At 44.5% G+C, this 12,200-nt stretch overlaps 1 protein-coding gene across 5 annotated transcripts in view; it reads right to left on the reverse strand.

The window, feature by feature from the left end:
• Positions 1 to 2,029: 2,029 nt before the first annotated feature.
• Positions 2,030 to 12,200, reverse strand: part of kiaa1549la (KIAA1549-like a) — an 85,621-nt gene continuing 75,450 nt past the window's right edge. For all 5 annotated transcript variants that reach the window (XM_068602635.1, XM_068602637.1, XM_068602636.1 and 2 more), the window contains 9 exons: positions 11,349 to 11,569; positions 10,389 to 10,521; positions 8,074 to 8,315; positions 7,747 to 7,912; positions 5,939 to 6,036; positions 3,754 to 3,899; positions 3,507 to 3,661; positions 3,312 to 3,381; positions 2,030 to 2,739 (listed from right to left, as the gene is read on the reverse strand). In XM_068602635.1, coding sequence (XP_068458736.1) covers positions 3,352 to 3,381; positions 3,507 to 3,661; positions 3,754 to 3,899; positions 5,939 to 6,036; positions 7,747 to 7,912; positions 8,074 to 8,315; positions 10,389 to 10,521; positions 11,349 to 11,569 — 1,191 coding nt within the window. In that variant the 3' untranslated portion in view covers positions 2,030 to 2,739; positions 3,312 to 3,351. The remainder of the gene's footprint in view (positions 2,740 to 3,311; positions 3,382 to 3,506; positions 3,662 to 3,753; positions 3,900 to 5,938; positions 6,037 to 7,746; positions 7,913 to 8,073; positions 8,316 to 10,388; positions 10,522 to 11,348; positions 11,570 to 12,200) is intronic.

The following is a 12,200-nucleotide window of genomic DNA, read 5'->3' on the forward strand; positions in this document are numbered from 1 at the left end:
AGTGGAGAAGAGGACTTTGTATCCGTCAAATTTGGGGCCAAGTTAAATGTACATAAATATTGAAACAAAGGAGTTGAAACTCATAAATAGAGGCAGGGCCGCAGACAGGATTGTAGAAACAACTGAGCTCAAGAGTACAAAGTCTCCCAATGGCCTTTCCCCAAAGACATTTTCTGAAAATGTTTCCTTTTATGCATCAAATGAACTGTCAAAAAAGTTTTTCTGGGAATTGGATCTCTTTACATATTTCTCAATTCTGTTTCAATGCAAGCACATCCTTTTTTTTGTTGTTGCCAAAAACAGTCACATTTAGAATTTATGAAAAACATCAACTTCACTGTGTGTATAAGTTTGTCTTATCCTATTAAGTGAACTCTGATTCCCTGACTAGACACTGCGTGTGGCACCAGTAGCTACGGCCCTGCCTCCGTCTCAAAGTGCATCGGAATTTAGCTTAAAAAATGAATAAAAGATCATTCAAAACTGTTCTACTTTTGATTATGCCTTTACGGGTTCCGGCTTAGTTGGAAGCAAAGGTTGTGTAGATGTGTAGAATCTGAATATAGCGTGCTGTACAACAGCATGTTGCATTGCTTTTGGGCTCTTTATAAAAGTGCTCATTTGTATGTGAAACTCCGCGCACTAACCCATCTTACTACCTCTCATCATTGCTTCTCTAATAAACTCTCATTTGGTTTCAGTGGCCACTTTTAACCAAACTGTTAGTGAAGTTAACGTATGGCTATAATCTCCTCACGGACCATCCAAGTAATGAGGAGCTTTACATACAGTGTGTGCTCGCACGATTGAACTTCTCCTCAGAAAAAATGAGGGTAAATATAATTTAGACATTCTTTGTACTGAAAACAAAATATAGAATCCCTCATTTTCAACTATTATGGCTATTTTAGCTTTGTTTCATAAAGGTGAGATCTGCCTTTTTACTGCATGTCACTCGAAACCCTCCATCTGTTCCTTCATAGATGATCCAGATGATGCGTTCATCGCCCCCCCCCCCCCCCCCCCCTCCCCCACTCCCCGGCTCTCCATCAAAAACGCAGTGGAAAGAAAAGTAAGGAAGAATGGCGTCAGAAAAATGTCACGCAAAGTAATAACCCCTCCCCACAGTACTTGCATAAATCTCTTCGTTAAATCATCTGCTATGTACAGTAATACACTTAATCGTTACATGTGCGGCTCATCTGAGCCTCAAAGTCTCTTGAACAGTACTAAACCATAGTCTGGCGGCCAAATGAGCATCCCTCTCCATCGAGACTAAAACATAGCAAAAGTCCAAATCCATATACAGTTGAATACAGTAGACACCTTTTTTCAAGTAAAAGAACTGCTTTTCTAAGAATACTGGTGCGTTCACATCATCTCAACAGACCTAAGTCCGACTCAGAATTGGAATCGGTTCAATTTCCAAGTCATCATGTAGTCAGTGTTTTTTCTTCTTATCTCTAACTTGAGGAGCAAAACAAACCTGCAGCGGCTGCAAAGCTACAAAACACACAGAACTGCACGTGATGGGCTTCCCCGGTCTGCCTCAGGATCAGCAGACACAAACGTCACGGTCGGAGGATCGATGGAACATGATGACGTGTTCCTCTTTTCATCACTGAATCGGATGAAGGAAATAAGTAAACAAGGTAATTATTTTTTCTTTTTTAAAGTACAGAAATGCCATGATCACCACGGACGACTAAGCCGTCGATTTCTCTGTTTTGAATGATGAACTTTGTATTATTTTTTTTGAAGTAAAAGGTGAGTGAAAGAGAAACACTCACTGCGTCTTTTTTGTACAGTAATCCATTGATAACAATCAATGCACAAAAGTAAAAGACAAAATCACACATATCCAAAAACTGAAATTGAGACAGCTCAAGACAAGAGTTTTTTTTTTCCTTTCCTTAAATCTTTTTTGTTCTCACTGAAGTTTAAAATACACATATTAACCAGCTGTAGAATGTTTACATACAGAGGGAATTTGGATTCATCGACAAAAGAAGAAAAGAAAAAAGCACAGTTTTAAGTCAGTCCAGCTTTCCTGGCTTTAATGGTGGAAATCAGGGTCAAGTCCAGGAGGGTCCAGTTCAGTCCAGTCCAGTTCAGGAGGACGGGCGGACTTGCTGGCCACGGCTGGGGCACTTACACCGTACCGATAACGCGGCGGCGTGTGCCGCCGTTTGCTGGGCAGATGACAGTTACCGTGTGATGATGAGGAAGTGAAAGGTGGCCCCTGTAGGGCACGCCGTACTGCGCTCCGCCTGTTCATCCACACTGCACACGTGTGCGGCATTACACAGGGAGGCGCGGCACCAGCTCCACGCAGCTCGGATTAAGCTCAGCTCAGTTCAGTTCAGCAGTGTGAGAGGGTCCCCTTGCTGTACAACGGGTGGTCACCACAGAGCAGAAAGTCAACTTAGAGATGGTGACCATTGGCTCCGGAGGGGCCGGTAGAGGGTGGGCTCAGGAAGCAGAGAGAATTCAGAAAGAGAGAGAATCACGGCTGGACAAACGGAGCGTGGGACAGGGAGGTGAAGGAGGCTCATGGGGCTTTGAGCTGCTGATGAAGAGGACTGAGACAGGGCAGATGAAGGGGCCGGCCCGGTGGCAAGGGGGGGGCGGTGATGATAAGATCAGACGGGAGGAAGGCCCGGGCCGAAGTGTAAGAGGGGCGATAAAGCTCCAAAGGTTTGGGTGAGAGCGAGGCCCTCTGCCAATCCAAAGAGACACCTGAAGTAAAAAAACACATGGAGCACATGTTGACCAACAGCTAGCCGTCTCGACAGTGCAAGTCAAAACGTCAACAGTCCGAATTTTTTTCCTATTTCGGGAAGGTCCAATGTCTTCAGATGTGCTTCTGTTAGTTGCAGAACAATGGGCAGTAGTTTTTGGTAATGGGCCTTTGGACGAATGGAACCTTTTTTTTTCGGACTTTTGGGGTTTCTGAAAACACTGTGTTGCACCATTCACTTATATTTTTTCACCTCTGCTGGAATACGCACTGCCCCACCAAAGCAATGTAATTCAAACAATAGTCAGCTAACGGAAACATATTGTTCCGTTAGCTGACTATTAGCGAGGCGAGCATCATTACCCCTCTTCAGAACCTTTCCTCGGACAAAATGGTGTGCACAGTGGACGCGATGCCAGAGATATAAATTGCGAGTTCACATATGATATCTAATATCAAATGTGATATATATATATATATATATATATATATATATATATATATATATATATACATTTTCCACTCCTAGCATGACAAGACAACATAGCAGTCCTCAGATTAGATGACCCACCGAGCTATCAGTTCCCACTCAGTGTCACCGGCAGACGACTTCAGCAGATGGTTTCAAGATGACGCGAGTTCTGCGGGAGGAAAGAGAGGAACTGCTTCACACACCGGATAGAAAAAAATGCTGGCACAGGTAAAGTGTGTTAGAAAGACATTTGAAAATGCTCTGTGTGTGTGTGTGTGTGTGTGTGTGTCTCACCGGTGTGTCGTTCCACTGCCGTGGTAGGTCTTCTGGCTCAGGTGGGTAGGACATCCATGACGGGCTGCGGTACGAGGACGGTGGTGACATGACGAAGTAGTCTGAGTAGCCCGGGCGGTTGGCGGATATAGCGTAGACGGCTGTTATCGGGTTTCCTGTGAGAGGTGAAGACGGATTTAGCCAATGACTTTCACTTACACTGCAACAAAGCTACCGTCTGCGTTTCAACGCTGGTGCTCTGTCGTACCTGAGTATGTGCTGATGGACTGGTCGACGGTGACGGCGGGGAAGGGCGCCCTGGACAGCGGCAAGTACGGGGCCCCGTTGTGCTGCTGGGCCTGGAGGTCCGAGGCCTCCGACACGCGGGGCTTCAGACTAACGTCTGGGGTGGAGCTGTCAGTGGAGTAGAGAGACAGATGTTGACCCGGCGTACGGTCATCACATAGCTGTGGCACAAAGCTAAAGCTAAAACTTCAAGTGAGGAGGATATGTCTGTGCACGCCCACGTTTCTGCTGCAATGAGGTGGAATAACAGGTTAGAAGGTCCCAAAAAAAGATTGTAGGGGGAAGCGTTGCAGTTTAGGTTGGAGCACAGTTAAGGGGCAATTGCGGTTGAGGCACTGAAAAGGGATTTAAGTGTGTGTTGGTGGGTAATCACTGAAAGCGTTTGATATTTTTGGTTTCCCTGAAGCAGTTCGGTTGAAAGACGGAACTCAAGTCTAATCTAAGACATGAACTCACCAAAGTGCTACGCAGGCAAAAGCAGAATAAAGTCGGTCAACAGAGCAGACAACACCTCAAAGCGGGTGACCTCCTTATCGGAAGAGGACGAGGCCAAAGCAGTTCAGAGGTCATTTAAAAGAGGGAGCGCTCAAAGAAGTAGAACTCTGCATTATCTGATTCCCTTTTCAACCGCTCCAGTTCAAGTTTAAAAACTTGGAACCGAGCCAACAAGCCAACGAGATGAATTGAGCCGATAAAACATTTGATTCAAAGCAATGAGAAAAATTGGAAAACAAAAGTCAAGGGTACTGGACATCTTTTGAAGGAATTACTCATCCCATAAACCATTGTGAACGTCGACAAGCCGCCTCTGGAAGTGAAGACGGATTCAAGCGGGTTCGGTCTGGAGTCCAGAAGCCGACAGCGGAGCAAGCTCCATCAATCACATTACACTGTAGGATTGTGGGTAACATTTTTTTTCTCAAAACAAGGTTTGTATCATTGTGGACGGACTTTGTCGCTTCCACAAGATCACATGCCGTCGTTTTACAATCTCACATACATGTACTGATTCCAGACTACATGTAGATCTTCTTTTTAGGCCAGCACAAGTAAAAAATGGAATATTCCCAACCAGAATTGTGTTCCTGGTAACAAGGACTATTTTGGGTCCATGACTCATGACTTCAACATCTGGCAAAAAAAGGTTTTGTAATTATCCTCTTCCACATGCACTGCAGGAATACCAACCACTGTACATGTACCGCTACAGCAGGAGGCCGGAGGCCGGATAATGTGCCAGGGCTGTCAGGACCATGATGCACCATGGTAATGCTTCACAGTGCCAACTAAAGAGGAATTAAAATGCTTCTTCCCAGAGGGCACAGAGGAACTGATGTATGACGGGCTGACTTATTAACGACTTACACAGTTCTGTTTCTGGTTTTAAAGCAAGCTTATCAGTCACACACACACACACACACACACACACACACACACACACACACACACACACACACAGTCAGACAAATGTCAAACCAACAGAGCTGTCTCTGTCATGCAAAAATGTGCGTTCACTCCTGTCCGTCTGTAGTCCATAACAGCCGGCCTGCGCGTACCAGTGAGCGCTGCCTTCTCAGTTTGTCCACTAGATGGCAAACACATCCCTCCGTGAGATCCACCTTAGCCAGGCGGTGTATGGCTCTCCGCTAAAGTGCCCAGCAACAAGGCAGCGCACACAGCAATGGCATTCAAATGAAGAAGCTGCTCAGTTCAGATGATGCATGCTAACATATGGGCCGTGGAGAGAGAGAGAGAGAGAGACAGAGAGAGAGAGAGAGAGAGAGAGAGAGAGAGAGAGAAAGAGAGAGAGAGAGAGAGAGAGAGAGAGAGTGGATATGAAGGGCAGTCGGTTCAAATGGTGCTGTTTGATGTTCTGTAGCTATTTTTTTCTCCGCATTCTTCTGCGGTCCCTACCAATAAATTATACATCCATTTGATGATCAGTGATGAGTTCCGGCGCTGCAAATTCAAAGTCGCCAAGGAATGCTTTTTCAAGGCCACGTGTGAACTTGTCTTTGGGTTCTCAGCGGCGCAGTGGACCTTTTCCGTTGATCGCCGCTTCTTGCCTTCTACCAAAGACACAGAGCGCCTTTTATATTTGTATTTGTTTGGATGTTTGAAATGTACATCGTGAGTGAGTGTGTTACCGTCGCAATGAGGCCCCAGGAGGCAGTCCCGGTCTTGAGGGGATCAGTGGTGGAGGGGGCCCGATGCCCATGTCAGGAAGCTGGGTGAACCGGAAGCCCTGCAGGAGGCACACATGTAACACAGACACACAATCAAGTAAAACTGTCATCCAGACACCATGGAGCAGAGAAATGCAAAGAACAAAATTGGAAGGAGCAACAAGAACAAATCCTGACAAACAAAGAGGGCTGGAGGAATCAGATGGGAGCCTGATGTGAGCCAAACGGAGGACCAATACAGATCCAAGCTACATGAGGCTTGTCGGTGTCTGTTGGTGGGTGTTTCCGTCTGTTTAATCTCCGTAAAGCTTCTCCCTTGCCGATCAGCTGTTGGCAATTCACACACTGAGCAATTCTGGGGCTTTTCTGTCTTTTTCAAATTTTTGTACCAGCATTATTAGCCAACATCAGCATTATGCTGTGGTCACCAAGTGACAAATTTTACACAACATAAAAGCTAGAATTCAGATTTTCAGAGGTGTATTGTAATAAAGTACTACAATTTTAAAGTACGTACATATATTCTATATGCATATTTTCATGTTGTCACACCTACTACTGTTCCATATACCAATAACAGCAAAGATTAACTTTACATATACTGTGTATGTATACCGACTTGACAAGCAAAGCCTGTGGGAGGATCATTTTTACGAAGCAAGATAAGATGAGCCTGACACAGACCTGCTAACTAATTCATTAGTATATTTGACATTCTAAACTTATGACTTCTTTTTTGATTCATAATGTTTTACTTTTAAGCGGCTTTAATATTTTCTTTATATTAGCAGTGGAACGTGTAATCTAAAAGGTTGTCGTTGAGAGGTGAACACACAGCTCTATGGAGTGTCTTACTTCCTCTTAGCTAATCGTTTGGGGGAGGGGTTTCGTTCACAAACATCATTATTTTTTATTCTCTCCAACAACTCTCTACTCTTGTTTTCCAACTGCACACAACCTGTCCAGCACCTAGCGTCAAACCGAGTTAGTGACTCAGCTAGTTAGCGAACAGCATTTAGCTGCTAAAGAGAGATCTTTTTACTCAAGAATTAGTGGGGACCAAAACAGAGCGAAAAGGAAGCGCGGATGTCAAACCAAACATGTCTCCAAATGAATCCTCACCCTGTTCTGTTTCAAATGATTTGTTAGAAGGCACTTCAGCCACACAGACGCTACGGTCATACCAACTTGATATGGCGATATGGTGGCCAAAAAGTAGTTAGTTCATGTAGATGAAGGTACATTTAGCTCCTAAGTAATACTTAAAATGTAATTGTGTTATTGACACTTTAACTTAAGGAAAAGATTTCAACACTTTTTTTCCCCACCTCTGCTGATATCACATTTTGAATCAACTTAACAGAGGCATTGGTTTATATCATATTTACGGGTACAATTTTACAAAAAAGAGTACATTTTCATCTCTATTTTCAAAAGTAAAAAAATACTTGTCACAAGTGTGTGTTTTGCCTCTTTTGTACATTTACTAAATCTCTATTGCCCATCATGTCACGTCATATTTTAACTCGTCCTGTTCTATTGCCTCCGTAGACAACGCCGTACCAAAGACATGGTAAGAAAAAAAACAGCATGTTGAAAACAAAGTCGATCATAAATCAGCTAGAAATCTGTGAGCAGCACCTCTGGAACTCCATTCACCTCCATTGTATATTGGTGGATGTTATGTGGGAAACAGAAACGCATGGCGAGATACCGCCAGAGAGGTGAGTGAAGGAATCGTCCCCCTGGACCTCCCTTCTTGTGCTCACCGGTTTGGGCAGGCTACACTGGTGCATGTCCTCGTATCCTGCACTCCTCTGCCTGCCTCCACAGGGGTGGTTCATGGTCCCTGGGGCGCTGGTCACCCCGTCGCTGTAGTGGCTGGTGTGGGACGGGTTGTAGGCTCTGTGTGCGTGGTGGCGGTGACGGTGGTGGCTGTTAGCGATAAAGAAAAGGAACATTTCAGTTTGGTTTGTGATCGTTCCGAAACAGGACGAGCTTCAGGGAAACTCTTTCCCACACAATGCTGTGAATGAATGTGCAAAGTGCGAGGGAATAAAATAATCAGTGGAATGAAAGAAAAGAAGGAAACTTACTTGATCGGTGGCGAAGGCGGGTCGTGGTCCGGAGGCGCCAGGCTGAAGGCGTTGCCTAGCAACATGTGCATCTGCGTGCGGACCTCATCAATGGATGGCTGGGAGCTGAGTGTGGAGGAGTCGGAGCCGCGGTGAGCTTTCACCCCCAGGCTGCCGTTCCCGGTGCCGGTGGACCCGCCTCCGTAACCCAGGGAGCTCATCAGGCGATCCACGTTGGTCTCCTCAAACGGCTCCGGCTCGCCCTGCGGAGCACACGAGCACTCAGTCAGAGGGAAGAGACGGGACCATGGACAGCAAAATCAGATGCCATTCTAACAAATCAATGTTTGAACCACCCACTGTTTGAACTTCCGGTCTCCTGAGAAACAAAATGCTCCAAGAGATATACGAGGGATGGAGGAGCTGAACACACACAGCACTCAAAAGAGTAAGTGGGTCAAGATGGTCAGGGCCAAAAGGTCTGGTGCCAGGGAGTTTCTCTCCCATCAACAGGTAGAATAATCAAACCTACGATTCAACTGTGCGATCATTCTGGTGGATGTAGTTTGTGGAACTGTGTAGTGTTATCCTGACAGTGTTTGTGTTAATTAGTCTACCCTAACTGATATAAATGAGGTGAATAGAATAATGTGACACCTGTGAGTGTGAAGCGATACGGTACAGCACTGCAAGCTACACAATCCAAAACATCCACACAAATGAATCAGCAACAAAGTTCTAACATTTAAATCTTCATCATGGTGGAATTATTTTGAATTTATCTCATTAAAAAAAAGCAGGTGAAAGTTGAACTCAGATTCAGCCTTGTTTGCTCTCAAACTCTGTACACTTGTCCACGGTTTTGCCGCGCTATATTTTCCACGCTTTATTTGCTATGCTATATTTGCCACGTTATGCTATATTTGTCTTGTTTTGGCGCATTTTGTAGCCTTCCGGCGGATCCCTGTGTTTGATCTGGCACCAACATTTATACATTCATACAAAGGGTTGACGCTCAAAACACTGCATAACGAAAAGAAAAGAGAAAAATACAGGTAGAGGGCGCGGTCTCTGCAGAAACAGACACTGCCACACATATTCTTTTCTTCTTTTTTTTTAAACTCATTTTGTCTTTTAATAGGCCCTGAATGTTTTCCAAAATGGATATATATATATATATATATATATATATATATATATATATATATATATATATATATATATATATACATACACACACATTACATGGCAAACTTATGCAAAATCACGTAAACTATTAAAATGCATGTTCAATGCAATTACTGTTCATTGACTAAACTTGACTAAAATCAGCATTGATTATGAGAACATAATCTGTTCACATCATTCCACTAATATTTGATAAATTATCACCCAGCCGGATCATATTGAATACCCTCGTATACCTCTACCAGCATGAATACACAGTGCACTGAGAGGTATGCTGCATGAAAGCCAAAGCGACTGGGTTTCACACTCCTGCACTAACACACTCTGCTCTCCCGTGAGCTGCTTGGAACATGCAAGGCTGTTCTCCGCTATCGCGCCTCCCATCTGAACCTGTGAGCTGGCCATAATCATATTCAGAGCCATTGACATTCAGCGCGGCCACTGCTGTTACCCTGGTGCAGCAGAGAAGCGGCATGGCGAGATCTCACCCGCGCTCACTCTATCTGAGCCCATTTATTTCAAAGAAATCGTCTTCTTTTCTCCTTAATCTTTCCGTGTCACTTCCTCCCCCTGTCCGTCTCCCTTCCTCTGTCTCCATCTCTCTGTTGGGTGCAGGTTTAGGAAGTTCACTTGGAGGTAGTTTGATAATCCCCGAGGTGTGAGCTCACGGCATCAGTGAAGGCGGGGGGAAAGAACGGATTAAAGTTATAAATGCTTCCAGGAGATTATTTGGTGCGTTTGACAAAAGTGGAAAGGGCTTTACTTCGCACATCATGTGAGCTTTTTTGGGAAGAAGGATCCAGCCGCGGCCTCATAACCATCACTCTGTGTGACTCACCGGGTCAGGGGTCGAACGTCAGCGGCTGCATTACAGTTTGTTACAGGATCCAGCTTTGAAATTCTTCAAAGCTTTGCATATTCTTGCCGCTTCGTATTTTTCGACAGTAAATCCCTCACATCCTCCACGCAAACTCATAGAAGGTGCCTCGAATCACCGGACTGTTTTTCTTCTCTGTCTTTTCACACTTTTTCTGATGCAGCCTTCTGTTCACTGACCTATAATCTGGTCTGATAGTTTTAAAACTACACGGAGGAACATGGATTCTGGTTTACATCTGAATGAATACATCATGATGTGCATTACTCACATCGTAGCCGTTGTTCCGGATGCCCCGCCTGGACCTTTCTCTCAGCACCAGCAGGTCCATCTCCGTCTCTACTGGACTCGGGCTGCTCAAAGACTGCCGGCTCCAGTAGGCGGGCTCCCGTGGGTGGGAGTACCTGATAAGACAAGTGTAAAAAAAACACACACACACACTCAAAATACAGTAACGACAACTCAAGGTTACTTATTCTCTGAATTTGGGGGTTAAATTTTGGTTCTGAAAACGTCAACACTTGAATTACAGGAAAGTCAGAAATCTAAAAATCATGGAAAATGGGAAAAGGAATTGTCTTGCTGTTATCCATATACAAAACAACAGTTGCTAATCACATTCACCCTAATTTTACTTCGAGTTTATTTCATGTTCGAAAATGTTTATTTTGACCAAACTATTGAATAGATTAACATTTTTCAGAAAGGAGCCACATAAGAGAACGGACAGTAGGTGCTTACGGCTGTGGCGCTCTGCAACATGAATCTTAGATATCACTTTTCAATAAACTACTTTGAACTGTGATATTAACAGATTGCATGCTAATAAGTGTCGTTCTTTGCCTGAACGGCAAATCATAAAGTATTTATGAGCTGTGGAATGGAACGGATGTGTTGAATCAGTTGATGACAAAGAGAAGCAAAACAGACACTTATCTGTATGAACTGTAAAATATTAATGTGCTGACCAAATATCACCCTAGTTGCTTAGCAACTATGCTTCACATCTACAGCAGATCTTTAATTCTTGGTGGAAAGTCTTGTATGCGGTTGAATAATTTACTGCTTAAATAAAGATGATATTAAATGAAAAAAAAAAACTTTCATATGCTTCAATAATTAAAATAGGGAAGTGAAATCCTTTCATTCTGAGACTGTCCTAAAAATGTCTACACGACTCGATTCCTTTGATTTGACGAATCAGTTATGCCCAATGGCGCCTAATCTGTACCTCTTGTGGCATCCGGCGAAGGAGGCCCTCTTCTCCTCAGCGGTCATCGGCTCCTTGGCCCCGTTGTCGTGCCGACCGTGCCTGCCGTTGCGGTGGCTGTAGCCGTGGCTGCCGGTCTCGGACAGCGAGAACTCTCCGTATCCCTTCCTCCGGGCCTTCTGGCGCAGTTTGTTCCTGTAGTGCTCGATGTCCGACTTCTGCTTCAGCCCGCTGTGGTTTGCCTGCAAAGCAATCCATTCAAGTATTGAATTCCATTAATCATCTGGTCCATCCGCTTACGGAGAGCTGCTACCATTTTCTCTGACACCTGAAAGGTTTTCTTTGTCCTTTCTCCATTGTGCTAAGACAAATCGATGTGTTTCAACAAACATTCCCATACAGCTCGATAACCAGAGAGCGTGTTACACCCTAAACATGATATTTGTCTGCTAATGCGCAAAACCAGAGCGCCCTCCACTCCCGAGGGGATTTTTTCTGGTCTTATATTAATAGATTGCTGGATAAGTTATCATCAGCCATTGTGTCGCTGTATCAGGCTGCAGACACGTAGATGTGGAATAAGGAGTGGTAATGCGCCGGGGGGCCAGGAAACGGACAAGGGAGAGAGATTAGAAGGGGTGGTCTACACTTTTGAAGCTTCAAGTTCGCATCTTGCTTTCTTTTATATTTGGAGTGGTGTAGAGACGGCATGTATACTCTCTGGTAGCGACCAGCCAATCAAAAGGTTGACGCAGCAAAGCAAACCCTGCTCTATGGTCTGTTTGACTCTAAAAGGACCATCATTTACTAAATGCACATCATGCTGTATTAAAGAAGACTTGAAACTAGAGATTGAGACATAAACTCGTGTTT

Source organism: Clinocottus analis, unplaced genomic scaffold (assembly GCF_023055335.1).
Source record: "Clinocottus analis isolate CAN_PGR_092001 unplaced genomic scaffold, fCliAna1.0.p SCAF_6, whole genome shotgun sequence".
Classification (NCBI taxonomy): domain Eukaryota; kingdom Metazoa; phylum Chordata; class Actinopteri; order Perciformes; family Cottidae; genus Clinocottus; species Clinocottus analis.